Source organism: Phasianus colchicus, chromosome 11 (assembly GCF_987193195.1).
Source record: "Phasianus colchicus chromosome 11, bPhaCol1.hap1.1, whole genome shotgun sequence".
In the NCBI taxonomy this organism is placed as follows: Eukaryota; Metazoa; Chordata; class Aves; order Galliformes; family Phasianidae; genus Phasianus; species Phasianus colchicus.
Window position 1 is genome coordinate 7559823 of NC_143446.1, and position 26742 is coordinate 7586564.

General features: G+C 46.9%; 1 protein-coding gene across 1 annotated transcript; it reads right to left on the minus strand.

Moving 5' to 3' along the window:
• Positions 1-717: 717 nt before the first annotated feature.
• On the minus strand, positions 718-25939 carry SUSD3 (sushi domain containing 3). The gene is made up of 5 exons (XM_031608482.2): positions 25611-25939; positions 12574-12762; positions 10985-11132; positions 8192-8359; positions 718-1015 (listed from the first exon to the last, which is right to left on the minus strand). Exons 1-5 carry the CDS (start codon positions 25693-25695, stop codon positions 802-804), a joined length of 804 nt encoding a protein of 267 aa, XP_031464342.1. The 5' UTR covers positions 25696-25939; the 3' UTR covers positions 718-801.
• Between the last annotated feature and the right edge of the window lie 803 nt (positions 25940-26742).

The following is a 26742-nucleotide window of genomic DNA, read 5'->3' on the forward strand; positions in this document are numbered from 1 at the left end:
GCACCTTTTTCCTGGCACTTCTCGTGCTTCTCAACTCTTCCCTTATTAAAGCCCTTCTGCACCTTCCCCAGTCTTCCTTGTCCTTCACAATTTCCTGAAGCTGCAGCAACGATGGTTCAAATTCTGCTTTGCTAACTCATTACTACTTTCACTTCTATCAAGGAATCAGGTTTACCTAAACACCTGCTGTCTTCTTGCCTTACTCCAGGCTGCAGTGTCATTGCTGTGTGAAAACTCACTGGGTGCCGCAGCAGCAGCTCCTCAGGGCTCCTGGACCAGCTGGGAGTCTGGGGCTGTGTTGTGCTGCACCACTCCATCCATGGCCTCTAAACACAGAGCAGTGCAATTAAGCAGTAAGGCCTCCCTTATGCAGAGGGGCTTTTAATTAAAAAACATCTTATTGTTGTTCTATCATACCGCTGTGTAAAAATATGGGGGATTAAGGCGTATAAAAATATGGGTTAAGGAAGGCGTAATGAATGTGTAATTATCACCAGTGAATTTCTATCAGGCAAAGACACAACCCGGCTCCCATTCCTCTCTGGAGATACACAAGAAAGCCATGATGCTCTGCCACGGCCACAGCACAGTGCACTGCAGAGAATGGCTGCTGACGGCCAGCCTCAACGTTCCTCATTTTATTTATATCAGACCTCAAAGTATTCCTGTTAAATAACCACTTTGTAATATATAAAACTTTCAGACTCAAATGAGTAGTTAACTTCCTGCGTTATCTTTAAGGCACATTATTTCAATCCACTTCATTTTGGTCCAGAGAAGCAAGTGCACTTCAGCCAGCAGCTAGCCAGGTATCTGACACCTGGGTTTGTTGTATCTGTCCGTGTGTCCATAGACCTCAACCACGTGGACTGAATTCACTGTGTGCAGAGCAGTGCTGTGTCCTGGCTCTGTGGGTCTCCCAGGTGTGCTGCTGCTGCTGCTGAGCTTGGGCAGCCGCTCACTGGCTTTGCAGCGCCCCGAAGCTGCCATGTCCCGAGTCCACTCCTCCTGGAATCTGTAGGCATGAAGGGAAAAGTTACTTCAGTTTTGCTTGCTCTAATGAGAATACAGAACCTTCTGATCTCTTTTATTTGCATATCGGGCACTTTACAAACTGCTTGTGCTGCAAAATAGGGGCTCGCTTCTTCCAGCATTAAAAGCAGTAGGTGGCAATGGTGCAAATAATTGAGTTTGCAAAAGCTGGTGCAGTCCTTGGAAAGATCTGTGGAGTTGGAGCAGATGTCATCTCTTTGTTTTGAGTCTCCAGGTTCAATTTAATGCAGTGAAAACTAGAGAATCCTACTAGGAGCACTTGAGTGCTGTGAGCGGTGCGGAAGGAAAGCCCTCGCTTGGTTAGAGGGGAATGCAGCAGTCTGTGCACTTGCATCCAGGACAGCCTGGCCCTACCCTGTGCACATGAGCAGCATTTCAAGAGGTGCAGTCTCTGTGTGCTGCTTGCATTGGCTGCAGGAAACCAGCAGGAGCGCTAGTGGGAAGCGTGCTTCATATAGGAATGCGCAGAATCACAGGGAAAGGGCAGAAAATAAAAGCACTGTTACAAGTAACTGCTCTGGTACAGACACTGCAGATACATCTGTCTTGTAGAGGACATTAAATCTTGTCCTTCACTGGAAAGCTGTGTTACAAAACTACTTGGGGCATGAACTACAGCCAGGTAGTGTAAAGGCATCTGAAACCACCTCTGCTTTCAATGCGGGATGGCACTGATCAGCACAGCAGAACAGAACCCAAGGAGGTGCCCAGGTTAACAGGGAAAACATGACTCCTTCTGGCCCTTTAACGCTAGTTTCCAACTGGGCTACTCCAAATTATCCTAGTCAGAAGGTTAGAAGACTTCCCTGTATTCCTAGCTGGAAACATAAGAGCATCCAGGAGTGTCACATGCTGAACATCCCATCTAGATGCACAATACTTGACATTTGAGAAAGATAAGTGCAAATTGCTGATACAAAGGAGCAAGGCTTTGGTTGGTTGGTTCTGCTTTCTCTTTAACTGCATTTTTATTTCTCTTACATTAAGTAAACAGGAAACGTATCCTGTAACTCCTGCCATTGACACAGGGCCCCAAGACTAAACCACAGCCCACTTCCCCCGCCTGGCAGTTCTGTGAAATAGGTGCATCAGAAGGTGCTGAGACTTCAGTGGCAGTGAGATGCTGGAGCACAAAGCACCATGGTAAATGATAAGGGGAAATGAATAGAGAAGCTCAGGTTGGGACAACACAGTGTGCAGATGTCTATGCAAAAAGCACGTAAAGGCCCCTCGGCTTTGCCCAAGTCTGCTCCCCCCTCCTAAGAGCTGCACAACCAGACAGCCCTCACACAGGGAATGGCATGGACTGTACATGCTGTATGAGACACAGCCTGTGCTGTTTGCAGCTGCTTCACTGGATGCTTCTTGCAGTGGAATCAGCCCTGCACTGCTTCCTGCAGCACTGCTGCTCTCCACACACAAGGATGCCACGCAGACTGCATCCCTGAGCAGTGGGATCCTCACACCAGCCGTGGGCTCAGACAGAAGAAATAGAAACTCAGAGGGAGAAATGAGCTCAGCTCTGCTCCTTGATGCAGCCAGCCTGGTGCCAGGTCACAGCACGCAGAGCTCAGGCAAAGAGATCCAGCTCTGTGTGTAGGACAGCGGCATCTTCAGCCAGGCTCAGGCAGTCCAACTTTTAACAAGAAAAGAAATCTAATGAAAATGCAGAACCAGTATGAGCTCCCACAGCCCTTCATGGCATGCCAGGTGCAGAAGACACTTTGGGGACCCCGACTGTCTTGCAGGAAGTCACTATTGTTGAAGTTTTGCTCCCTTAATTCTCCCTCTGATGCATCCCCTTGCTCTGCAGCTCCTGGTGGGGGGGGGGGGGGGGGGGCTCTGATGGCCACTCAGGCTGTTCTGGTGTCTCCTACTACTATTTGTGTTTTCCATCCAGTCCTGCACCACTTTGTCTCTCAGCATGAGCGCTGCTCCTCACTGCAGTAAACTTGCACCACAGCATGCTGCTAGCAAAAGGCCATCAGATCCTTCAGCTTCGGAATCTCTTCTACTAACGTGTTTAGAGGGGGAAAACAGCTGGGAAAGTGCTCCGATGGGACAGAGGGAAAGGTGGGAATGTGGCCAAGGGTCTTTCCCCCTCTGGCCAACAGCCATGTCCTCCATGGGCCTGGACACATGCAGACGCTGTTCAGAGCAACACAAGGTTCTGATTTGCACCTCCAGTGGAACCCCTTATAAAAGGTAGTGGAAAACTTCAGCCTCACTACATCAAAGGAAAAAAGAAAATACACTTTGTTTCACTGTGGAGGCCAAAGCTATGAGCTAATTTCGCCAACTCTGCGCACAGCTTCTTGAGTCGACTCAAAACACCAAGCTGCCTCTCCTAAGAGCACGTTGGCTTTTATTTTTTGCGAAATCTTTTCACTTGGACATCTTTTCTGTTGGACTGCCCTTACTTGCTCTTTGCCAGGCATGCTGGTAATGCATCTTATAGTCAAAAAGGGCTCCAGCACAAAAATTCAGGTGCTAAAAATATCTTCTGTGGGAGATTACACTAGCCTCTTTCTCCGCAGAAGAGATTTTTTCTCCTTGATAATATGCTCCAGCTGCAGTGGATATGTGAAGGAGGACTTGAAGCCTACCGAGACGTGGGCTTTTCCATTTGACTCACTCCTGCAGCCAGATCGCTACTTCACAGAGAATGCTTTATAACTTGGCCTCGAGCTGTGTAAAATAATTCACCTCAAGTACAGTCCAAATGTTGAATGCGTGGTTTCTTCCAAAGGTTTTCACAACGGGGAGAAAAATCACTAAGTTTTTTTGCTGATCTTTACATGTATTTTTAAGCCAGGCTGGTTTCCATCTGGTTGTCCTCTCAGCTGACAGAGGAGTAAAAGGAATCATAGAATGGAATCACAGAATGGCTTAGGCTGGGGGGCACCTTAAAGCCATGGGCTTTAATCTCTCCTCTTTTAGTTTAAAGCCATTCCCCTTGTCTGTCACTATCAGTCCATGTGAAAAGTCAGTCCCCCCCTTCTGCTTTAAGCTCCCCTCAAGTACTGGAAGGCTGCCATGTTATCTCCCTAGAGCCTTCTTTCCTCCAACCTCAACAAGTCCAACTCCCTCAGCCTTTCTTCAAAGCAGAACAACTCCAGCTTCTTGATCATCTTAATGGCCCTGCTCTGGACCCACTCCGACAGCTCCACATCCTTCTCACGCTGGGGGCACTAGGCCTGGACACAGTACTCCAAATGGGGGCTCATAAGGGATTGGAAAATCACCTCCCTTTCCCTGCTGCCACCCCTCTGTTGATGTACCCCAGGTACTGCTGGCCTTCTGGGCTGCAAGAGTACACTGCTGGCTCATTTGCAGCTTTTTGTCCATCAGGGCCTCCAAGTCCATCTCTTCCAGGTTACTCTCTCCTAGTCTGTAAGAACGTCTGCAATTGCCTCAATCCAAGGGCAACACCCTGCACTCAGCCTTGTTAAACCTCATTAAATTGCCACGTGCCCACTTGTTGAGTATGTCCAGGACCCCCTGGATGGTGTTCTTTTCTCCTATTCTGTTAACTGCACCACTCAGCTTGGTGTCATCAGAAAACTAGCTGAGGGTATGCTCAATCCCACTGTCTATGTCTTTGATAAAGATGTTGAAAAGGAGAACTCAGCTCTCCCTTGGCATGAAAATACCAGACTGTCCATTCTCCCTTGGAAAACAACAGCTCTGAGCTGAGGGAATGCCTGTCCTTGCACAGGACTCAGGCCAGTGTGATGAAAAACCAAAGCAAGCAAAGGCCTCCCTCAGTATGGCTATTGCTCATTGTAATTCAGAAGCTGATGAGAACTGAAACAAGCTCTGTTTTTTCTCACTACTACTTCCATGCTTTTCCTGCATGTCGGTGCTTAACTGTGCCATTGGCCCTCGGTGGCTTTGTGAGCTGGTGCACATGTTAGTGACTTGTCACAGAGGCACCACTGCCTCATGGAGAAGAGGTGGCTGCTGGCTCAGGCTGCTCAACTTCCCTGGCTCCAGGCAGTGATCTCAAGACAACAGACTCAAATTTGCTTCGGTTTACTCAAATTTACTGCTCAGGAGCTTACCCATCTCAAAACAAAACAAAACAAAACAAAAAAACCCAAACAACTAAAAACCTCTTAAACCTAGAATGGTACTTTATGTGCTAAGGTCCTCATGAGACCCACAGTGCCCATCTAATCCAAAGCAGTGTGATGCTATCTGCTGTTCTGAGGACAGTCTTTCACCTTGGATGGATGAATTTAACATCCTTGGTTTCATTCTCCCATCAGGGAGGCATTGCACCCAGGCTGCCGATGGGCTGCTCTCATCTCCTGCAGCTGAGGATCAGCCTTCTGCTAATCTCCAGCCCTGTTTCACGCAGCAACTTCCTGCCTCTGCTCCAACCTGGGGGAAGCACATCCCTCCCAGCACCCCATGCCTTGTAATTTGCTGTTCCTATTCAGTGTTAGTGAACTATTCCAATATTGTAAGAGAGCAAATAGGCTTACAGCTCCTGCATGTATGAGCTGCTGCTAAAATTTGCTATTTTTATCCTCCTTATGGCTCCTTACACCCAAGCGAAGCGGCAGCATCAACAGAGACTACACAGCCATTAATGATCCCAGGTATTCGTAAACATATTTCTCAACATTTTAAGGCAATTTGTTCACGCACCCAAAAGCCAGAGTGGGGCTCATTATAGTTACAGCAGTTATCATTAAAATTCAGTGTTTTCCAGTGAAACTACATATTCATCACATTTGTTCCACACTTCAAACACAAGGGGATGAGGACCTTGTTTTAGGGCAGACAGGACCCGAACAACACACTGGAGCCTGAGCTGTCCAACAGCCAACTCCTGCATTATTTATAACTTCCATGTCAGCATTTTGGATCCCTGTTATGGTACCTCATTACAGTCAAAATGATCTCATCAGCAAACTAAGGCATCACTTCCACAGATGATAGCGTTGTGCTCCTGAGTTACTCCACAAAATATAACCTGTGTCTTACCTACCTGAAAGAACTGGCTTTTCATTTTATTTGTTACTAAAGCACTTTTGTTCCTTAAAGCAGCAAATCAAATCGTTTGGTAGACAATGTACGTCAGCAAGATCTGGATCAGTCCTTGAGATCTGTTCTCGTCTTGACAAAAATCAGCCAAGACATCTCTGGAGCACAGCATGCTGAGACCTCACCTAGTTGTGACATGCACCATTCAGTCTTGCAAGGGGTGCAGAGCTGACAGACCACTTGTTGTCTCTGAGACTTGGCACGAGACATGTTAGCATCACTTCCGCACCTCATCCTCTGCATATATCCACTTACAGAAATAAACAGGAGAAGGTAACAGCTTTTACTAACTCTGACTAAGTAGATCTTATTCAGGTGAGAAAAGGGAGTGTGGTAAGAACTGATAACAGACCACCCTTGTTCCTAGAGCAATCCCAAGATCATTTTATTTGGTCTGTAACAGCTTGGATACTATGTCCGATTAGAAACAGCATCTGTTCTTTATGAGAAACAGCTAGACCCTTCCTCTGGTGTGCACAGCATGACCATTCTTCCAGCTGATTTTTGCTCACTGGTCATTAGCCAGGATCACACCATCTCCACATCCTGGAAAGCAAGCTGACATGGCTGACAGTGGCCTCACGCATAAGGAGGTGGGTATGTGCCTCAGTGCCCAACACAGCATCTCTACTGTTCAAGCAGTAAAAACAGAGCTCACAGGCATTATCCTCCTGCCCTCTGCATTTCCCCACTAGGGAACTGCACATCCTTCTCCTTCCAGTTTTCTAAAGAAATAATCAAACTGTTTACTTCTGGCCCCAGAGAAGCTGCTTATCCAGAAGAATTGTGTATTCCCTGCTCGTTTCAGTTAAGAAAAGATGTACAGAATTCGGTAAACATAACACAGCAGCTTCTGCCCTGTGGAGTGGTGCAGATAAGCAGCAGAAGGAGCTGAGACTCCAGCAGAGCTCTAAGCCCTGTAGATAGCCCTGTGTTTATTTATCCCTGTTATTTTAAAAGCAGATTACATTTTTTCAAAACATTTACACTCTGAAAGACTGAAGTTGTCCAAAGTTAAAAATTGTGTCGTTGAGACTTCTGAAAACTGTTGAGGTTATAAATTTCATTTAATTACCATTATACATCTTTCTGAAAACACCCAAAGCTAAGAATTGATTAAACAGCCATCAGACTTTCATGTAAGTGCTCCGTTGGAATAAAATTTCCAGCTGCACTGTGACATGGAAGCAGGTTTGCAATCTGCATAAAGCTGTTTTCTGCAGGTAACCACTACAAATCACAGGTACTGCTGTTCAGAAAAGCTCTACAAAGGAGCAATGAATTAAAGGCAAACAAGGATTGTGCTGTATATACCATACACAATGACAAAGGAGAACTCAGAGGTTATCAAAGATACAATGACACGTATTTGTACAGATGGTACAAATTTCTTTTACTGGTGACAACACATCTGGACACATTCAGAGGTGATTTTGAACCAATAAAAACACCTCTGCCCACCCCTCATGCATCCACACCACAGGGCACACCTCGTTTCAGTATGGACATTTCTCTGGGCAACCACAGGGTCAGGGTTCCCACCGTGGTGGCACTGATGGGGCAGTGGCACGCTGTAGCTGAGGATCCCACTGTGCTGCCCTGCACACACTGACTGCCACGTTTCTCTGGAGACCCTCCATGCACAGAGGGATGGGAACACCCTGGGCTGACCCTGGTTAGCTCCTCTCCTAAGCCCTTAGGCAAGCTTGCTACCACGCAACCACACAGCGTATCCACTTACCTGCTGCTGCTTAGCATCCACTTAACAAAGCCAATTAAAAACCTTTCTCCACTTAACCTGGCGCAACCTCCTCTGCAGACCAGGCTTCACCAAGCACTGCTGCGAGTGCAACCAAGTGCTCAAATTTTCTGCTCTGCCACCTTTGGGCAACACAACTCCCACAGCACAGGCAAGCTTAAGGAAACCCATACATTCTGCCCCAGCAGGTGAGCCTGCCTGCTCCAGGTCAGTGCTGCTGCCATACCCTGACCTCCTCAGGGCAGTCTGCTAAGCACATCTTTAGCAAATACTAAAACTTCTCCGACAACCTCATTCAAAACCACTACATTTTAACAACCTTACCTGTAGAAGCCTTGGTTGTCATATGCCATGTTAGTCACATCATCAAATACAGAATTATTCCTGAGTTTCTTGTTGTTGTTGTTGTTATTTCTTCCCTTATAACCAAAGTAAGCAGCATGCATGTTCTCCAGTTCTTCAGTTCTGAGCTGATACCACAGCTGCATGTCTCTGTGAATAAAGCAAGGAGTAAAACAGCACCGTGATGAACAGTTGCATACCTGAGCTTTTATCCAACCACAGATAAACACTGGAGTTTAAATCTAAATCCATGTCTATTATCTCACTAACCATGAGGAGTCTGGGGCAAGTGTCATATGGGGAGCAGCTGAGGGAGCTGAGATTGTTCAGTCTGGAGAAGAGGAGGGTCGGAGAGACCTAATTTCTCTACAGCTGCCTGATGGGAGGCTGTGGTGAGGCAGGGCTCAACCTCTTCTCCCAGATAACAGCAATAGGATGAGAGGGTACGGCCTCAAGTTTCAACAGGGGAGGTTCAGGTTGGGTATTAGGAAACATTTCTTTTCCAAAAGAGCCATCAGGTACTGGAACGGGCTGCCCAGGGAGGTGGTGGAGTCACCATCCCTGGAGGTGCTTAAGAAACAGTCAGATGTCGTACAAAGGGACATGCTTTAGTGGGCAGTATTGGTGGTAGGTGGACGGTTGGACCTCGGAGGTCTTTTTAAAATCATATAATCATTAAGGTTGGAAGAGCAGGATGCATTTGGTTGCCTTCAGGATTTCCTTCTGGATGTGCCCAAGGCACTTCTCATGCTGCTTTCTCCAGCTCTAGGGTTAAAAAAAAAAAAAATCACAATTGCTTTTCCTGCTTTTAAAAGAGTTCTAACATTCACAGAGTCACTAACAATCACCCTGGCTGCTGGGATGAGATTAGACTGTAAGGAATGGCAAAGCTCATTTCCACGACTTCTCCTTCCTCTCAGGATGCAGTCCTGCTTCTACCAAAGAAAATGGATGCTATGCTTGTGCCACGGGATGAGGTCTGGGAGTAGGCTATGCTATGGGAGGGTGTTTGGATGCCTCTGTCAGACATCTCCCCAAATGCAGGGATAAAGCATAGGATGGCACGTCCTGTTGGATCATCAGAAACCTTACAAGCAAGCTTGTAGGCAGAGGTGACCTTTTTTAGCAGATCTACTAAGAGAGCCAGAAAAAGCAGACAGGCAGATTTCAAAGCTGAAGGGGAGATGAGGACACACTCCCTGCTCTGCAGATAAAGACTGCCTTTTCTTTCAGAGATGGCCTAGAAGACACTTATTTAACCAGCCTCCTCCTAAATGTTCTCACTTTGTATTACCAAACCTGCATCTCCTCTTTGGATCAGGAAACACTTCATGCATCCAGAGGTTGGTCCTCATTTTCCCACTGCATCAACTGATCTAACAGAAGAGGCTCCCTCTAGGCACACTTGCTCAAGCTGTCGGACACCCAGCTGCAGCAAGGCTACTGCCACGGGACAGAGGGCAGCAGTACGCCGGGAAGCAAAGGGAACCATTTGGTGTCCTGGGGCAAAACTGGGTAAAAATGCCCAGTATAGAAGTCTGTCTCTGGTAGGAGAAAAATAACAAGACATCAAAGTCATGCGGATGGCTAATTTTGACAAAGCTTCATTTAAAATAAATGAATAACAAGGACTTTGATATGAATAGTCTTATCAGAAAGAAAAGCAGCGATCCTGAAAATGCCAGTCATCCTTTTCATTTCAAAATTTATTTCATGCTGTGAGTGAAAACCTAATACTATGAATGACACCAAAGGCTTCTTTGCCATGCAAAATCCTTTCAAGGGAAATGAGAAAAAAAAAAAAAATCCATATTTTGGCTTCAGTCAGATTTTGAAATTACAGAATTTTCCCCCAAAGAGAAAGTCTGGCTCCCATCCAGCTCTGGATAAAACACAGCTCAGAGCACAGAGACCTTCACTTGGGTCCTCTCCCTCACCTCACTTCAAATGCTTCTCTGAAGCAAGAGGTGGCTAAAAATCAACACGAAGTGCAGCTCGTTGGCTTCAGCTGGGAGCAGCCAGCCCACTGGGAGAAGAAGGGAAAAGTGAGAAGGAAATGAAGCACAGGTGCACATAGAACACTTTTTGCAGCAGGTAAATTTGAGTGGATGCTCTCATGAACAACAGCTGATTGGATTTAACATTCAGACACATTTGGTCACTCAGTCACCCTTCACATTAAGTTTTTATAATGGACGGGATGGGTAAATTTTACTTCTTCCCTTGTCTGTTTGTAATTCTGCCCACTGTCTTGTGTTCCAAGCCAAATGACAAAATCCTAAGTCTTTCCAGCTCTCGTTTGTCGCATCTGTGTGACAGCACTAAGCACACTTTGCAGATGGTGAAGGCTTTGATGGTTTTGACATGAGTAGATTGGATTTCCCAGAGGAGTTCGATGAGAGTAAAGGAATAAAAAAGAAGAGAGAGAAGAAGAGAAGTGAAGATACAGCCAAACTTAAATAATTCAAGGAGAGAGAGACTGGGCCAGAGAGCAAGACTCATATGTTCAGCTCCTGCATAATTCTGGGTAGATCTGCATCTGTCCAGGTCCATTTCTGTCATTCAATATTAAAAAAAAATAGGCACCTAAATACTTCCGATTTTACATCTTTCTATGCCTAAGTTCTACTCTACAAATGAAGGGTTGCAAGTAGTTAACATCATCATGGTGTTCTAAGCACCAAGTCCTGGAAAGGAGCTCTGTGCTATCACAGCAATGGAATGCACACGATGTACACATTTTACGCCAGGTCTAAAAGCCTTTTCTTGACATACCTTTCAGTCCTCCTCCTTTCACTTTTCTTCACACACTTGATGAGACAACAGGTTAAAAAAGCCATGGACATCAGCAGAATGATGGCACAGCTCACGATGGAAGCAATCACTGCGACTTTAAATCCAAAAGTCTCATACTTCGATATGGCTGCAGCAAGGCAAACACAGAACATTTCTGAGGTCAATACATCTCATATTTTCATTAAACCATGCTGAAAACTACCTGCTTTACACTTATGCTAATAATAGCTCAGTGTTAAGCATGTGTTACGATATTGAAGTATCTTGGCTTCGACCTAAAGCTACACAGATCTTAAATTGGGCTAATTAAAAATTCCTGCTTATAAGTAATTGTTCACAAGTATTTTAGCACTGCAGTTAAACACAATGCCTTTAGCACTGCAACTAAAAAGCACAACTTGGTCGGTCTATCAAATGCAGATGAGCTACCAGACTGTTTTAATCAATGGTTGACAAGGAGTGGAAGTGCAAACACAAATACTGAAGGGTATGTGGGTTTAAAGAAGCCTCTTATGGAGGATGGCTCTATGTTTTGATATCCTATATGCCAGGAAGTGACCAACTGGTCTTCCTCTGTTTGGGGATGGAAGAGATGGTATCTGTAAGGCTATTCACAGTGATCTGACATCAGAAATGAATTTATCCAGACAAAAGAGGAGCGAGAATGTGGCAAGGCAAAGCTAACGCAGACCTCTGCCACCTCGTTTTGAGCTCTAAACATATCTCACTTCAGAACTGTTCTAGTTCCTCCAACACGAATACCAGCACAAGGAACGGTTCAGCTCAGCTTTACACAAAGTGGAGGGTTTCTGTCATTTATTTTCTTTACTGGAGTCTCTTAAATCAGAGATATGAACACCTGAATTTCAGAAGGACTGATAAAAGCCTAGAGAGCTATCCAACTACCAATGATTTAAAATGATACAAATCTGAGATACAGACCGAGCTCCCCAATTCAGATACTACAAAGCTCAAAAGTACCATGCAGTAGATTTTTGCTTGAGTCTACTTCCAGTCAAATTACTAACTGTTTTATAATAAATAAGAAGAAACACAGCATGAAAGGTAGTTAATGATGCTGCCATTCAAATGCTATTTGTTAATATGGTAACTTTCCCATGCAGCTGCCTGCAGGCAACAGCCTGATATTGTTGAAAAATATCACTGTGTTTCTTTTACAGCAAGTTATCTTCAGAAATGAATGCCAGCAGATTAGAGGTCTGCAAATACATTTGCAGATTAGTTGGTCACATCTCTACAAGTTGTAAAGAACAGAACACCCTGTAGCTACAGAGCCACGTTTGTTCCGGGTGCAACGCTACCGGAGCCGGTGATGTAAGATCGGGCAGAAATCCGATGGAGTCTTTTCTATGTCACAATAATTAACGATGTCAGAACACATATGGAGCGCAATTACAGTCAGCGGGGGCAACTTTGAAGGAAATTGAATTTGTCTTTTTTTCTTGCACAGATGCCTAGAATTAATCCTCAGGTTGTAGGAGATACACAAAGCTAAATAACTAGACTGCAGCCCAGAGGGACTGGGAATGGTTCTGGAAGAGCCTTACGCTTGCAGGAGGGCGCTTCTGCCGTCCACTGGGTATTGTTCCCCTTCCAAATGCAGGTGATGACGCCCGGCCCCTCCAGCTGGTGCTCGGCCGCACACTGGAAGGCGATGACCGTCCCCACGGCTGTGCCATTGCCATGAATGATCTGCAGGGTGCCCAGCTGGGGAGGGGGTACGTGGCTGCACTGCCCTGCAGAACAAATACACAAGGCAATGCAGCATGAGAGGAGAAAGTGGAGGTTCACTTTGGTTGGTTGATTGTAATCATATTTTAAATCAGCCCAAGTTAATGGTTAAAGCAAGGAACAAAGGTCTGTATGGGCAGTGTTTCTTGCTCTGCCATGTGCCAGTCCATGGCCAGACCCTGTAATGCCACCCAGAAGCTCCTCTGCTCCCCACCCCATTCAATGAGGTTCACTTATGTTGTTACACAGCTTCTTTTTTTACATAATGAACATTAAAAACAAACAAACCCAGACAAACTCAAACAAAACAAGATTTAATCTATGAGTGGCATGGTTTCATTGGACACATATTGCTGGGCTCTGTGTTTAACTAAGTACACAGGCTGGCATTTTCCATGTAGGGAACATTCACGACACATCCTCTCTCACACAAACTTTCCAAGACCTAAAGGACTGACCACATCCTTCAGCACCCCAGTCTATATGGTAGCATCTTACCACAACCTTAGAGAATCTCCTCATCTTCAGAGACTACTGCATCTCTGCTAAGCCTGGCTAAGATGAGCTGACAACTCCCACAGCTTTTGCACAGGGAGAGGAAAAGGAGAAAAGTGGCCAAAAAGAGACATCACATCCTCACCTCCATTCACAAACACTGCTGTATCACTCATGCGCTACACATTTTTTTCTTTCGGCTTTTCTCTTTCTATTTTTTGCAGTACATACAGTTGTTCTTTGAGTTATTCTCCTCTCAGCAACATGTTGTCAGCCACTAGTTTTATATATCAAGTTTTGTTGCCACAATATTCTTTGTTTCATTCATTTTTAACATAAATGTTAATGGTCAGTCATTAAGGCAACACATAACATCCAACTATACTTCAATAACAACAACTGCATTTTTCAATCCCTGTACCTGTGCACTGACAGAACCTGAGAATTGCTTTATACATCCCTCTTTTTTTATGTCTAACACTCACTTACTTAATAGCAGCACTGCTTCTGCATCAGAAACCAAACTTCCCTTCTCTCAGCTGATTTGCAGATGACTTCAGCAGGTCCACAGGCAGCTCAGAGGCAATGGGATTGTTCTTGCAAGGCCAGAGTGGCAAACACCAAAATGGCACAGAAAATAATAAGGGAGAGAAAATAGGCCTTCCACATGTACAAGTAGAAAGAAATTGAGAGTTTTAATAGTCTCCTCAAGAACGCTTGGACAGAGCTACAATGTTGATATCAAATCTATTTCATTTTTCATACCAAAAAACCCTCCAGTCATTAATTAACTCTAAGCTGCTCTGCTCAGACTGCAGGAGATGAGCTTACCGCTGACTCATCTTCAGTCTACGCTCTTGAAAAACCCAATCCCTGGAAAACCAAAACCAGAGGAATCTCAGCAAAACACCAAATAAAACCGCAGTGTCAATTACTGGTCTAATCTAAGTAAATATGCACTGAGGACTGCACTTTAAAAACATGCCTTTCTTAATTCCACATAGGTTATTACTGTTCGTTTTGCCTTCTCTTTCAGGCCCTCAGAATGGCAGCAACTTGCCTTTACAAGAGCAAATCTTTTCTGGAGTGTCATTTCCCTTATCTCCTGTCCTTCCTTCCAACATCTGATGCCGGAACACATTGATGTGTGAGCTGGATCATCTTCTACCTCACTCTGGAGTGTTACCAGCCTCTCTCTTCACCTTAAACACCCAAGATGCTCTGAAAAGCCATCATCATAATCTGCCAAAGACCCACATCATTGCATTTTACAGTTTCAAGGCCACTTTTAGGTACCAGATCACATACTTAGAGCTCATGTAGTGACATTTCTAGCTGCAAGAGATGCAGAAAGTATCTCAGAGCCAAGTTTGATTCAAATTACGTTTCCTCAGCCTCCTAAGCAGTCCTCATTAGACTCTTTCAGCAGACTTGCCAGTTTACCTGGAATCATCGCACAGCCAAAGAACAGGTAATTTATCTCTTGATGTTTTCTTCTAAGATTTTTTTTTTTAATCTTTAATCCACCATTGGCCATTCTGACTAACACATGGCTGTTGCCAGCACTCTTTCACACTTTCCTGCATTGTCCTTGCCCATAATTGCATATGTTGAATGATTAAAACCTCAGAATGTCAGTGACCTTTCGTCATTATTATTTAAAAATACTTCCTTCACTTGATCATTACAGAGATCTGCAACAGCCTCTCCTTTGCCAGAGTCCCATTAAGCTGTGGTTATTTCCTTGCTTTGGCCAGGGCTGTAATAGCATTATGTCATCCCCAGATGACATTCCTGCACGGATGTAACTGAGGCAGTAATTCTGAGACTCCTCTTGACAACATCCAATAAGTGATAAAATTTTGAAAGCTTCTATACTTGTGTTTACACAGAACCTTAGCTAAAAGTTCATCAACTGTACTCCACGTATCTGCATCTGGCCATACAAGAAATGCTGTTTCTTCTTCTTCTTCGAGCTTTTCAACATCGTTTCTTCTTTGGCCAGCATCAAAACATTAAAGGCTTTTTTTTTTCTTTTTCTTTTTTTTTTTAATAATGGCTTTTATTGAAACACATAGATGGGATTTTTGCCAGTACGAGCTTCTGAATTTTATCCAAGTTCAAATTTAAAACCACTGGATCAGATTTGCCCTAATTTTCTTTGGCAATAGTCTTCTAATAATTCATTTGCGAATCTCTCTTGTGAGCTCTAACATCCCTTTCTATTAATGATCCATGAAGTCCTTGCAGTTACTCATTGCACCCACTCTTCTCCCAGGTTACTTTCATCCTTCCACTTCTTGAAAATTACCGTTTCACTGTGCTTCGTATTTGTACAAAGATGTTCTGCATGGATCTAGCCTCTGAATGCTCTCCAGGCATGCTTGTTCGACTACACCTGCTACAAGGAGGAATTTTTGTTTTCAGCTGAGGTCTGTGATGGAGGCTGCACTGTGCTGAAGTAAAACACTAGCACTGCACAGACACTCACTGGCCAGGTTTTCATCTCAATTTGTATTTATTTTCTAAATATCTAGAAAATATCATGCCTTGGATTGCCTTAACTGTCACTAGTCAGAAACATAATGTCAAATAAGAACCATAAATATTGCTTATTTCACTTTTGCAACAGCTGCACCTCAAGCCCCACAGAGCGACGCTTGGCAGGCAGCACTTACAGCTGGGAGGACTTTGCAAGGCATTACTGTGAGCCTATCAGCCATGTGTGAGTAGTCCACAATAAACATCCCTATCCATGATGTGCTGTTTAGTTTTGATAAGTTTCATGGCTTCCCTCCTAGATCTGTTGTGTCTCCCAAACCTACTTCCCATGACTCATAAGTTGTTCACCAGTTCACCAGGTTGTGCTCTGCTTACATTTTCAGATACAGGCTGCTACCTCTAAGCACATGAAGAAAACTCACTCAGCCCTATGAAGCAAAGGGCCTCTTGATTTTGAGCTCTAAGAGAAGCTGTGAAGATAACTGCTGGTTCATTCACTCATTGCACAGGATTCACAAAGCACTTCATCCATGCTGCCCACCACCCAAAGCACTGCTTCAGCTGCAGTCATTGCAAACCAGAGGCCATCAATGGGCCAGCTTGGGCATAAGGAGCATCCTTATCCTATGGGCATACCTGAACGCTCTCGTAAAGAAAGAGATCATACCATGCATTTCTTCAGTTCACACTAAGAGGATATTCAACATTCAGAAAGTATCGGAATCTGATGCTGCTGTCTGACAGGATAGGAGGGCATTGGCTATAGCAAATAAACACATTATTTCACATGACAAATAACTGCCCCCAAAGTAAAAACACTAAAGTTGAGCATGCTGTGTGAATTCTTAATTCACACAAACCACTGAGTTCATAAACATCCAAATATATAATTTCCAGGTGCTGAAACTTAAAGAGTAAAGTGAGAATTAAGACAAAATAATCCAAAAAGCCTCCTTCCATGCAGAGACAGGGTTGTCTGCATTGCAAAATCAATTTGTCAGGAAGAGTTACCATATGGTTTCATTGTCAGCATGCTGCAGATTTATGTTTTGCTGATAAGGAAACAGAAATGAAAGAGTAACCGAAGAACGCTTGCCCATTACACATTGCCTGTGCTCCTTCTCTCTCCACACAGCAAAAGAAAATCAAATACATTGCATAAGGATATGCCAAAATGATCTAAAATACGGCAGTAGCTATCTGAAAGCATTTTGTTAAGATAGCCACTTGCTGTCTGTGCAGAAATAGAGCCATCCGTGACTTCGCCTCATTATTTCCATACACGCATAATTCAAGCCTTTGCTTTGCTTATTGTTGACTACTTAATGCAACTAAAACATGCTGTAATAGCCAGATGCCAGAAATAGACAGAACATTAGGTTCTATAAACCCCGAAGAAGCTCAGCAGGCTGATGATATTATTTCTGCAAGTCTATTTTCTTAGAAAAGCACGCATTAGAAGTTACTGTTCCTAAAGTCACAGGCATAATGTTGAACATCCACAGCAAGCTCACAGAGGAGCTCTTGGAAGAGCTTGCTATGGGAGAAGGAAGGAAGAGAGGGAAGAAAGGGAACGCACCCATAGCCCACATACCTCCAACAGGGATGAGGACCAGGCAGCATTCCCTGTTACTGTGTAACAGCAGCTAAAGAGCTGGTTAGCAAACTGTAATTTCAGATTAAGTTAACCATTTTGCAGCCAACGGACTCTAATTGGATTGCATATATAAGAAGAGCCTATTTGCCATTACATGCAAGCCCAAAACTCAGGCTTGCTCCTCTTAATGACTTTCCCTCATTCTTTCCTGCTGGCTGCTCCATAGGTACAACTGACTTTTCAACACACTGCTTGCAACATATGCAGCAATGATGGTTGCAAAGGGAGCTTCCCTTCTGGTGGCCCATTCAGGGTTATGGAGAGCTGAGGTCCATTCAGACCACAGGACCTGAAGGGTCGGAGCAGGGACAGGAGAAGGGACTGCTGGGCAGATTCCCTTCTGTCCTCCCAGCTTTTTTCATCTGGCTTTTTTGCCTTGGTGCATCAAACAAGCTGCACTGAGATTTAGGAGTCAGCACTAAGCACTTCCCAGCTCTGAAATGCTCCCTGTCTGCAAGGCTGTGAGCCACTTTAATCCATGCAAAAGCCAAGCCACACATCACTGAGATGCTAGATGAGGGTGTGCTGACAGCACGCACAATCCACTCCCATTTCAAACATAAATAACGATTGGAATTGGTGTAAAATGGTTCTTATTTGTGTCTTTCATGTTACTCTTAAGCGAGGATTTGTTCCAGTTGCTGTACTGCCATCTCCGTGATTGATTTTTTTTTTTTTTTTTTTTGCCAATTTACATCAGTCAGGTTATTCTCATCTGTAGATTTTACTCTGGGATCTAGCAACAAGGACAATACTGAATATGTTTCTTATGGGAAAGATTAATTGAGAAAAAAGCACTTGATGGAAAATGAGGTATTTGATGAAGGTCCCAGCAAAGCGAGAAGCAAGAACAGATGGGTTTTCTGTACATTATTATCCTGTCTTCCAACAGAACTGAGAAAAAGTGGGTTATGGCACTTCTGAAGAGTTAACAGTGTAACTGAACAGGAAGGGTCCACAAGGTAAATGTGAAGCATTCATCTTCACCATTATTTCCATATTAAAAAGAATGAAAATGGAAAAAATAATAATCAACTACGCATCCATTATGAAGCACACCAGAACTGTGTCTTAACATGAACTGTTGCAAACAAAAAAGACCCGACAGCTGCTTTTGTGACTGTTCAGTGAATGGAGCTACTGATGGGCTCCTCCATTTGTCACCCCAAAGCAGGTGATAAATAAACAATGCAACTTGCAGAACACATAGTTTGTGCCCTAGTTTCTAAAATAAAGGCTCAAAAGGGGATAAAACTATAAGGAATAATTTGAATCGAGCTTTTCACCTGCACTTGCTCAGACCCTGAAAGTATAAGATGTGCTGGGGCAGATGGAGCTAAATAAACTGAATAAACAGCTACTCTACAGAATGCTGGGAAATCCACATTTCAGCACTCAGCTTGGTAGTTAGAACCTCACTAACATGGATCAGGTATTGGTGGGAAAGCAGGCAAGCTTTAGGAGCCTACAATCTTCAGCAAACCATTCACCATGCTCTTCTTATCTCAACGCCCTCCCTTCTTGCAGAGATAACCAAGAGCCCATGAACACTAGTAGCCCTGCCAGTATTTACAAGCAGCTTCATTCCCTTTACTAGCAAGTAATCACAGGCCAAAAAAGAATGGCTGAACACAGCAAATGGTGTGCCCACCTCGGGCAGGAAAGCAGAGCTCAAACCATTCCTATAAAAGGTTTTATGCACAAAAACTGATGATGCCACAATGTCAGAGCTGAGCACTTTTACATATATATATATATATGTATAGATTGATTGACCATGTTGCTGATAGGCATTTCTGAGGCCTGGAGACATCTCCAGGCACTTTCTTGTTGAAATCTGAGAACCTGAACCTTTTGACTAAAAGCAGATGCTGTGGTCAAATCAGCCTTTCGCTTTTGTTCCCTTTAAAATGCCAAAATCACACTGTCCACAAATACATTGAACTAGCACCAGTCTTACCAGTGGCTCCAAGACAAGGCCTTGCTGTCAAAAAATACTTCATCTTTGTGGCTTTTCACCTACACAATGGTTTAGCACCTCTAAGGAGGTGCTAAAACCTGTAAAACCATTTGGCTTTTTTCTCTTTATAGGAGACAAACTTTATTATTTTTGTTTTACACACCTACCTTCTGCGATTTTATATAAGCAAGAAGGTACAAATCCAAATCCTGCCACACATTTGGGCAGGGCAAGGGCTGCTGCTCTTGCTGTTTAGTGCTGCCACGTCCCCATGGATCCACAGGCAGTGCTGTGGCACAGCCCCAGGATGCTCTCCACTCACTACCAAGTGCAGCCACACACTGGGCCCCACACACCTCACGGCAGCTGTGGGCTATCTGCCTGGAGCAGCCGGCATTGTCACTGATAAGAGCAGATGAAGAAGCTGCTCACTCCCACATGACAACTGCCCCATGGTGACAACTTCTGCTGGATGGCACTGGAGCCTGTGTCTGAGCTAACTGCAAAACCCACCCCAAAATTAGAGCTTGGGAAGATGAAAAAAGCTTTCTGCCGTGTACAGAAGCATTCACTTTCTGCCCTAAATAACTGGGCATAAGAACTATATTTGCACAAAACATTTATTTGAGAAGAATACGGAAACCTTCTGCCCATCCCCATGGCTTCCAGCCCCCTGCTACAGGAACCCACCTGAGCGCTGGGTTTGCAGCCTGCATTTCTCCCCTTTGCTGTTCCTTTCTCAGTTTGCTGTTTGAAGCTGCTAACTGCACACCAGAGAACTGTGACCTGACACAACTGTCAGCAAGAATTTCTGTGAATAATTGATTTTTTTAGACACTGGTCTGAAAGAGTTAGCAATAGCATGCGATTTACTGTGCTGATAGAAATCATTCACGAACTGAGAAAATAACAGTGAGATTTAAGAGCCTCCTGCATGGTTTCATGGCTTCTGGTCTCCCCCATCTCCCTGCTGCCAGGCCAGACTCTCCCGGCCAGGTTGTGTCCAGGGTGGTGTTTCACAGTGGCAATCCACCAGCACAGCTGCTCGCAGCCTCCCAAGCCCCAGGAGCCAGTGGAAGATGACATGAAGATGGATGGGGACAGCAGCATAAGGACAAGGAACCACTGCATTGTGTTTATGGTGTCGATTAAAGCAGTAAATGATTGCAGGTGGGTTACACGCACAATGACAACTGGCTGAGGCAAGCAGACCAAAGGGCAGCCCTGCTGGCACAGCACGCATCCGCGACACAGCAGTCTGAGCCAGACCCACTGCTGGCAGTTCTAGGAAGGCTGCATATCCCGGCAGCACAGCAGGCAGGGGCAGCCCATACCTGTATTTACGAAGAGGGAAAAACTTAGTTCTGTCTGCTTTAACAGTGATGTCCATGCACTGCAGCTCCTCCTTGCTTGCACAAACCTGCACTGTCTTAGAATCATCTGAGTTGGAAGGGACTCTTAGTGTTCACCTGGTCCCACTTCCCTGCAACACCCACAGCTCCATCAGGTGCTCAGAGCCCCATCCAGCCTGACCTTGGGTGTCCTGGGACAGGGCACTACCACCTCTCTGGGCAGCCTGTGACAGAGCCTCATCACTCTCAGTGTAAAGAGCTTCTTCTTCATGTCCAATCCAAATCTCCCCTCTTTTAGTTCAAAACCACTTCCCCTTGTCCTGTTACACAGACCCCACTAAAGAGTCTCTTCCCTTCTTTCTTACAGCCCCCTTAGATACTGACAGGCCACTCTCAGTTCTCCCTGGAGCCTCCTCTGCTCCACGCTCAACAGCCCCAGCTCTCAGCCTGCCCTCAATAGGGGAGGGGCTCCATTTCTGCGGCCCTTTCATTGCTTATGGCTGCATTGCAGGAAAGGCAAGCAGTTAACCTGTCCTCTTCCCCCACACAGCAAGCAGCAGGGTGCTGGGCCGACCCTGCACCTGCATACGGCTCTGCTGCCAGCAAACTGCTATCAAACCAGGCACCCATTGATTTATTTTGGCGAGCACTTGCTCATTCTGCAACTTCTGCATTTCTCACCGTCATCTGAAAACAAAACAAAAAGCAAGACAGGCAGGCTTCCTGCAAACACAAAATCCTCTTCCCGTCGCTCTTCAGGCCCACGGCACCAGTCCAAACTGCTCTGCACAGCAGCACAGCTGCTTATCTGCAACATTTGAAAGACAGCGTGACAACAAGATGCCCAAGTGCAAACCAGCAACTGTCCCACACGCTGTCTTGTCCCTGTCAACTGATTGAAGGCAAAATGCTGCGGTGCCAGCTTCATCAGCAGTGACCAATAGGCATAGCACATCGTGCTGATTTCTGATGGGAGCCCGTGGGCCCCCAGCTCAGCAGGAGCAGCAGGGCAGCAGGCCCACCTCAGTCCTGCCCACAGCCAGCCCAGCTTGAGTTTGGGCTTTATGGTGTGAAACTGACTTCTGATTTTTGAAATATCAATGTGCTGGGTCCGAGACATTCGGCTCATTTCATTCCCTCACAGAAAGTTGTAAGCCTAGACATAACTCATCTCTACATCTAGGTAATTTAGAAGCAGCCTGGACAAGGTATTGGAGAATACCACAGGGAACAATCTTGTGCTGTGGAGGACTGTGGTAGACGACCTCATAACTCTTCTTCTCTATTTTGCACCATTCTAGAGTTTTCATGACAAGTACAAAAATCATTCTCTCAAAGCAATAACAACGCCTGGTGTAAATGCACAGCCACTGAGATTCGCATCCTGCAATACAGGAGCTGAAGTGCGGCTGGAAATCTGTGACTGCCACTTCTGATATCATCTTTAATAAAAGGTTTCACTTTGATCTCGTGGGAGAAAAAGGAAGTGGAGATTACAAGCCCATGCACTCCAGGTCACCTCACCTTCTGCCCTGCACGATGGAAATTCAGGATGAACATTTTCTCCCCCAGCCTAAAAACTGAGCTAGGGACCAGAGGAAGGAGCTGGGACCCAGCTCACCACCATGTGCAGCACTTGTGGCTCTGAAGCACAGCTTTGCTTTTGCTTTCTTGGAAGAGCAACCAGAAGCTCACGGTGACGTGTCTTCAATTGCTGCACTGGCAGAGATAAACTCAGTGCAAAAAAAAACTGCTTGTAACAAACAAACCAATACCCTGTGGGACACCAAAGGCACACCCAGCCCAGTGCACACCACCAGGGCCACAACAGCCACCCAACGCACGTACACAGGGATATCTCCCCCAGCAAACTGCAGCCTAGATCGGTCCCAACCCAGAGAAAGAGCCTTTCTCTCAGAGCTGCCTGCCAGGTGACCTCTCCCAGGAGCTCAGTGGGACGCAGTGCTCACAGCCTCCTGCAGCACGCTGCCCAGCTGCACTGCAGGCAGTCTCCTTTCTGGTGCAGTAAGGCAGAGGGACAAAACTGAACTACAGCTGCCAAGAGTTCAGCAGCAAGAGACCCACCTGGGCCACAGTCCCGCACAGAAATATTTCCAGCATCTCTTATGTTTCTTTCCTATATTGGCTTTCTCTGTGGCTGCACTGATGTGCCTGCTCAGGTGTACCTGTGTTCACAGGAGCACGTGCTGTCCCAGTTTGGGGCAGAGCAGCCTTAGAAGAGCTACAAGACTGCACTGAGTAATGAGCGAAGAATCACAGCAAAAACCAAAGTGCCATTCTAGAAAAACTGAGGGTCGGAGTCTCAACTTTAGCAACACTGAGGCTACAAGTACCTACTCACCTTCATGACTCTTTCCTCTCCCACCCAGAGCCCAGCACAGCCCCAGTGACACAACCAGCACAGGGCTCACTGCGGCTCCATGGCCACTGGGCTGTCCCTGCCTTCCTGACAGGCAGGAAGCCTCAGTCAGCCCTTACGTGAGCAGTTCTGCTGTTTCTACAGACAGAGCCTGCAATCACCCCACTGGGCCTGCGCTCAGTACCCTGAGTGCACTGAAGGTGAGAGTCAGGGAAGCAGCAGAAGTGGGAGGAGCCGGGCACACCGTCACCACACATCTATCCTGCACGAGGCTGTCGGAGCCCTAAGTGGTCAAGCATCAGGCTGCAATGAACTTCTCCTAACTTCTTTTCCATTCACAGACTAATTCAAATGGAAACCTTGAAGCATTTCTGTTCATCTACTGCAGAAGGAGTGCATGAGGGCATCTGTCCGTGCTGCCATTCCAGGCCGGAAAAATTACTCAGTCAAAGCAGCAATGAAAAATGGTCACAGATAAGAACATGCTAAATGAAATACACAGCAGTTGTCATCAGCTCTCCCTAGAGGTCACTTCTCCTGCAAATACTGCTGCATAAATAACATGTCACATTTTAAATTAAGCATCCCGAGCAAGAGTTTAATTTAAAACTATACAAGTAGTTATAATTTAGCCATCTAAAGCACTCAGCTTTAACAGCAGCACAGCCACGTGCAGCAACCAATTGCCATTCAGCCAAGGTGGGAGTTGTGCAGACCTCCAGAGCAGTAGGGTGCAGAAGGAGCACCTGCTGAAGGACTGCTGACCCACTGCCAGCCAGCCTACTGGCCCCACAGCTGCAGACCTGCATGCAGGCACATCTGTGCCCCGCTCCTTGTAGCACTTTCGAGTCCAATTCAGCACCTCTCTGGGTCCTCTGGCCCACACCACTGGTTTGGCAGGCCTGGGGAGGGCAGTGCTGGTTCTTCTGGTTGGACCTGGCTAGGAGAGCACTGCACAGCCATCCCTGCCCTGATATACTTTTCTCCCTTTCAGCCTCTCCACACAAAGCCCCCAAAATCCTGTTCTTTACTAAGGGGAAAAACGTCTCCTGAACAGCACTGCAACACACATAATGCTATATTCTCATATTCTGGCTTCAAAAGCACAGACTGTAAAACACTCGTGTTTTCTAGGTGAGGAATGCAGTGATGCGGTTTGACCCCGCAGTCAGGTTTGCAAACACCCAAGGCATTAACTGAGGGGATTCCAGGCTGGCTGCCATTTGTTTGTCACGGATCCCACATCTCTGGGAGCCCTGCCACAGATCAGCACAGGACAAGATTATGTGGGATCAGAGGACTGAGCACAGCATGGGCCATGCCCTGCCCAGTACTCCTTACTGCGGGCACAGCAGGGCACAACGACACGAGCAGCCAACGACACACGATTTTACAGACAAAAAGCTCGATAATTAGTAACAATAGCAAAAATTAGAGCAGCTCGCGTTCGAGTTGTTAATTCTCAAGTATGTTTCCCGGAGCCCGCTCCATATTTTCAAAATGAACCGCTCTATTAAATTCAAATTAAACGCACAGTTAAGCACATTTAAGCGGATGCAACTCAAAGTGCTGCTACGCTGTCAGCCCAGCGCTGCTACGCTGTCAGCCCGGAGATGTTTGCTTCCTTCTGTCGACGTAATAAAACCCGGCTCATCGACAGCGCCCGTAAGAAGCGCACAGACAGATGAGACCACAACGAGACGGGCAGTGCGGGGACGGCTTCGCGTTCCGAGGAGGCGCGGAGCACCGCGCACAGCAGCGCGGATGGGTGCGGTGTGCCCTGAGCCGCTCGGCCCCGCTGCCGCTTCCCTCCCGCATCTCCTCGGACCCCGCGTCGTGAGGAGGTCTCAGCGTTAGGGCCGGACCCTCTATCAGCTCCCATTACCATCAAGTTAATCGCCCCCCGGTCAAAGAGATTCACAGAGGCTGTTGGCTTCACAGGATCGAGTTGAGAGTAACGAAACCGGAGGATTGGAGGGGGGACAGGGGGTGAAGAGGAAGCAAAAAACCGTTGATTCATTTCCCATTTTACTCCTCGGTGCAGCACCTTATTTCATTAAAGCACCGATATCTCCATTTTCTCCCCAGTTAACGTGCCTCTGTTGGAAGCTCCTTCGCTCCGCGGGCTCCCGGCGTAGCGCTCGCTACGTGCCGGACCTTTCCCTCCGAGCACCTCTCGCTTTCACGCCGCCCGACCCCCGCAGCCCCACGCCGCACCCGGGCGAGCGAACTCCCACCCTCCGGAATTCACCCGGTGCTGCCCATCTGGGGCACCGCAGCCTCCAGCGCGGGCCGTATCCCCTGACCGCGACCGGGGTGGCCGCCGGTGCGTTCATATGCCGGGGGCTGCAGCGGGGACACCCGCCCCCAGACAGCCGAGCGCCCGGCCCGGTACCCGCGGTGATTCCCCGTTCTCCGCCCGCGGCCCCGGCGGAAGATTGCGCCGTGCTCTGGGAGTCCCGCATCCCCACCCGGGCTGGGGGTCCCGCACCCCGCCGCGCCCGTACCTGTGTACCCGCGGGGCCCGCCGCCATCCCGCCCGGGCGCAGCGGTGCGCGGCTCGTCCGGCCCCGGCGCAGTGGCTGCCGGCATGACTCCTCCGAGCCGCACCGCTCCGAGCCGAACCCAGCCGCGCAGCTCGGCAGGTGCAGCCCGCACCGCCTCCGCCCGCCCTTCGCCGCCGGGCCGGGCCGGGGGGGTCGGAGTCCCGCGGGAGCCGCCGCCAGCCCGCCTCGCCCCGCCCTGCCGGCACCCGCAGGGCTCGGAACGGGAGAAGGAGGAGACGGAGGGAGGCGGCTGCCGGAGCGCTGCCCCAGCTTCTACCCGCGGGTTGACCCCCCCGAGCTGCCAGCCGCATCCCTCTACCGGTTACCGGGGGCTCGGCACGTCCTGCTTATGGCTTGTCCTGCTGTTGTGGAGCTGTGTGCGTGATCACGTATGTGCAGCACTTGGTCTTCAAAGTTGTGGCTTTTTGCAGTAGGATCTGAAACTAAACTTGGGTAGATAGATGACGTGAAGGAGCACCGGAGGCATCACCCTCCTGCCTGCAGCTGGTGGGACAGCGGCTGCTCTGCGAAACGGGCACCTTGTGCCCTCACTGCACCACCACCTGTGACATCCTGCTCCCATCACCCACTTGTTAGCAAGCAGCACGCAGTGAGGTTGGGGCTCAGCAGTGCTCAGAGGGGCTGATGTCAGCAGCTGGCCACAGAGGTATGCAAGGTACACTGCGGAGCAAGGTGCCTGTGCAGCCAGAGGAGTGCAGAGAACAGAGAAGCACTGAGATGCTTTTCCCTTAGGCCATCACCACTATGCCTGCCGTGCTAATAATGAACACAGCTGTGCCACAGGTATGGGGTGTGGGCCTGCCCTGAGCAGAGCTCTGGCTGCTGATTGCAACAGGGAGGGTGGGCAGTAATGCTGACCCAATTTCTTCAGTCCTGACTTAAGTCCGGCTGTAACAAAAGAGAATTTTCCCCAAGTAAGGTGCTGCCATCTGCCTCTGAACACCAGCGATGTGATTTCACTTTCAGAGCCACACCTCCAGCACAAATATGCTTTGGATTTAGTAAAGATCAAAATAGTGGAAACAAATACAAGAAATAAGGGGAGAGAGAAGGAAGAAAACAAACAGTGTGT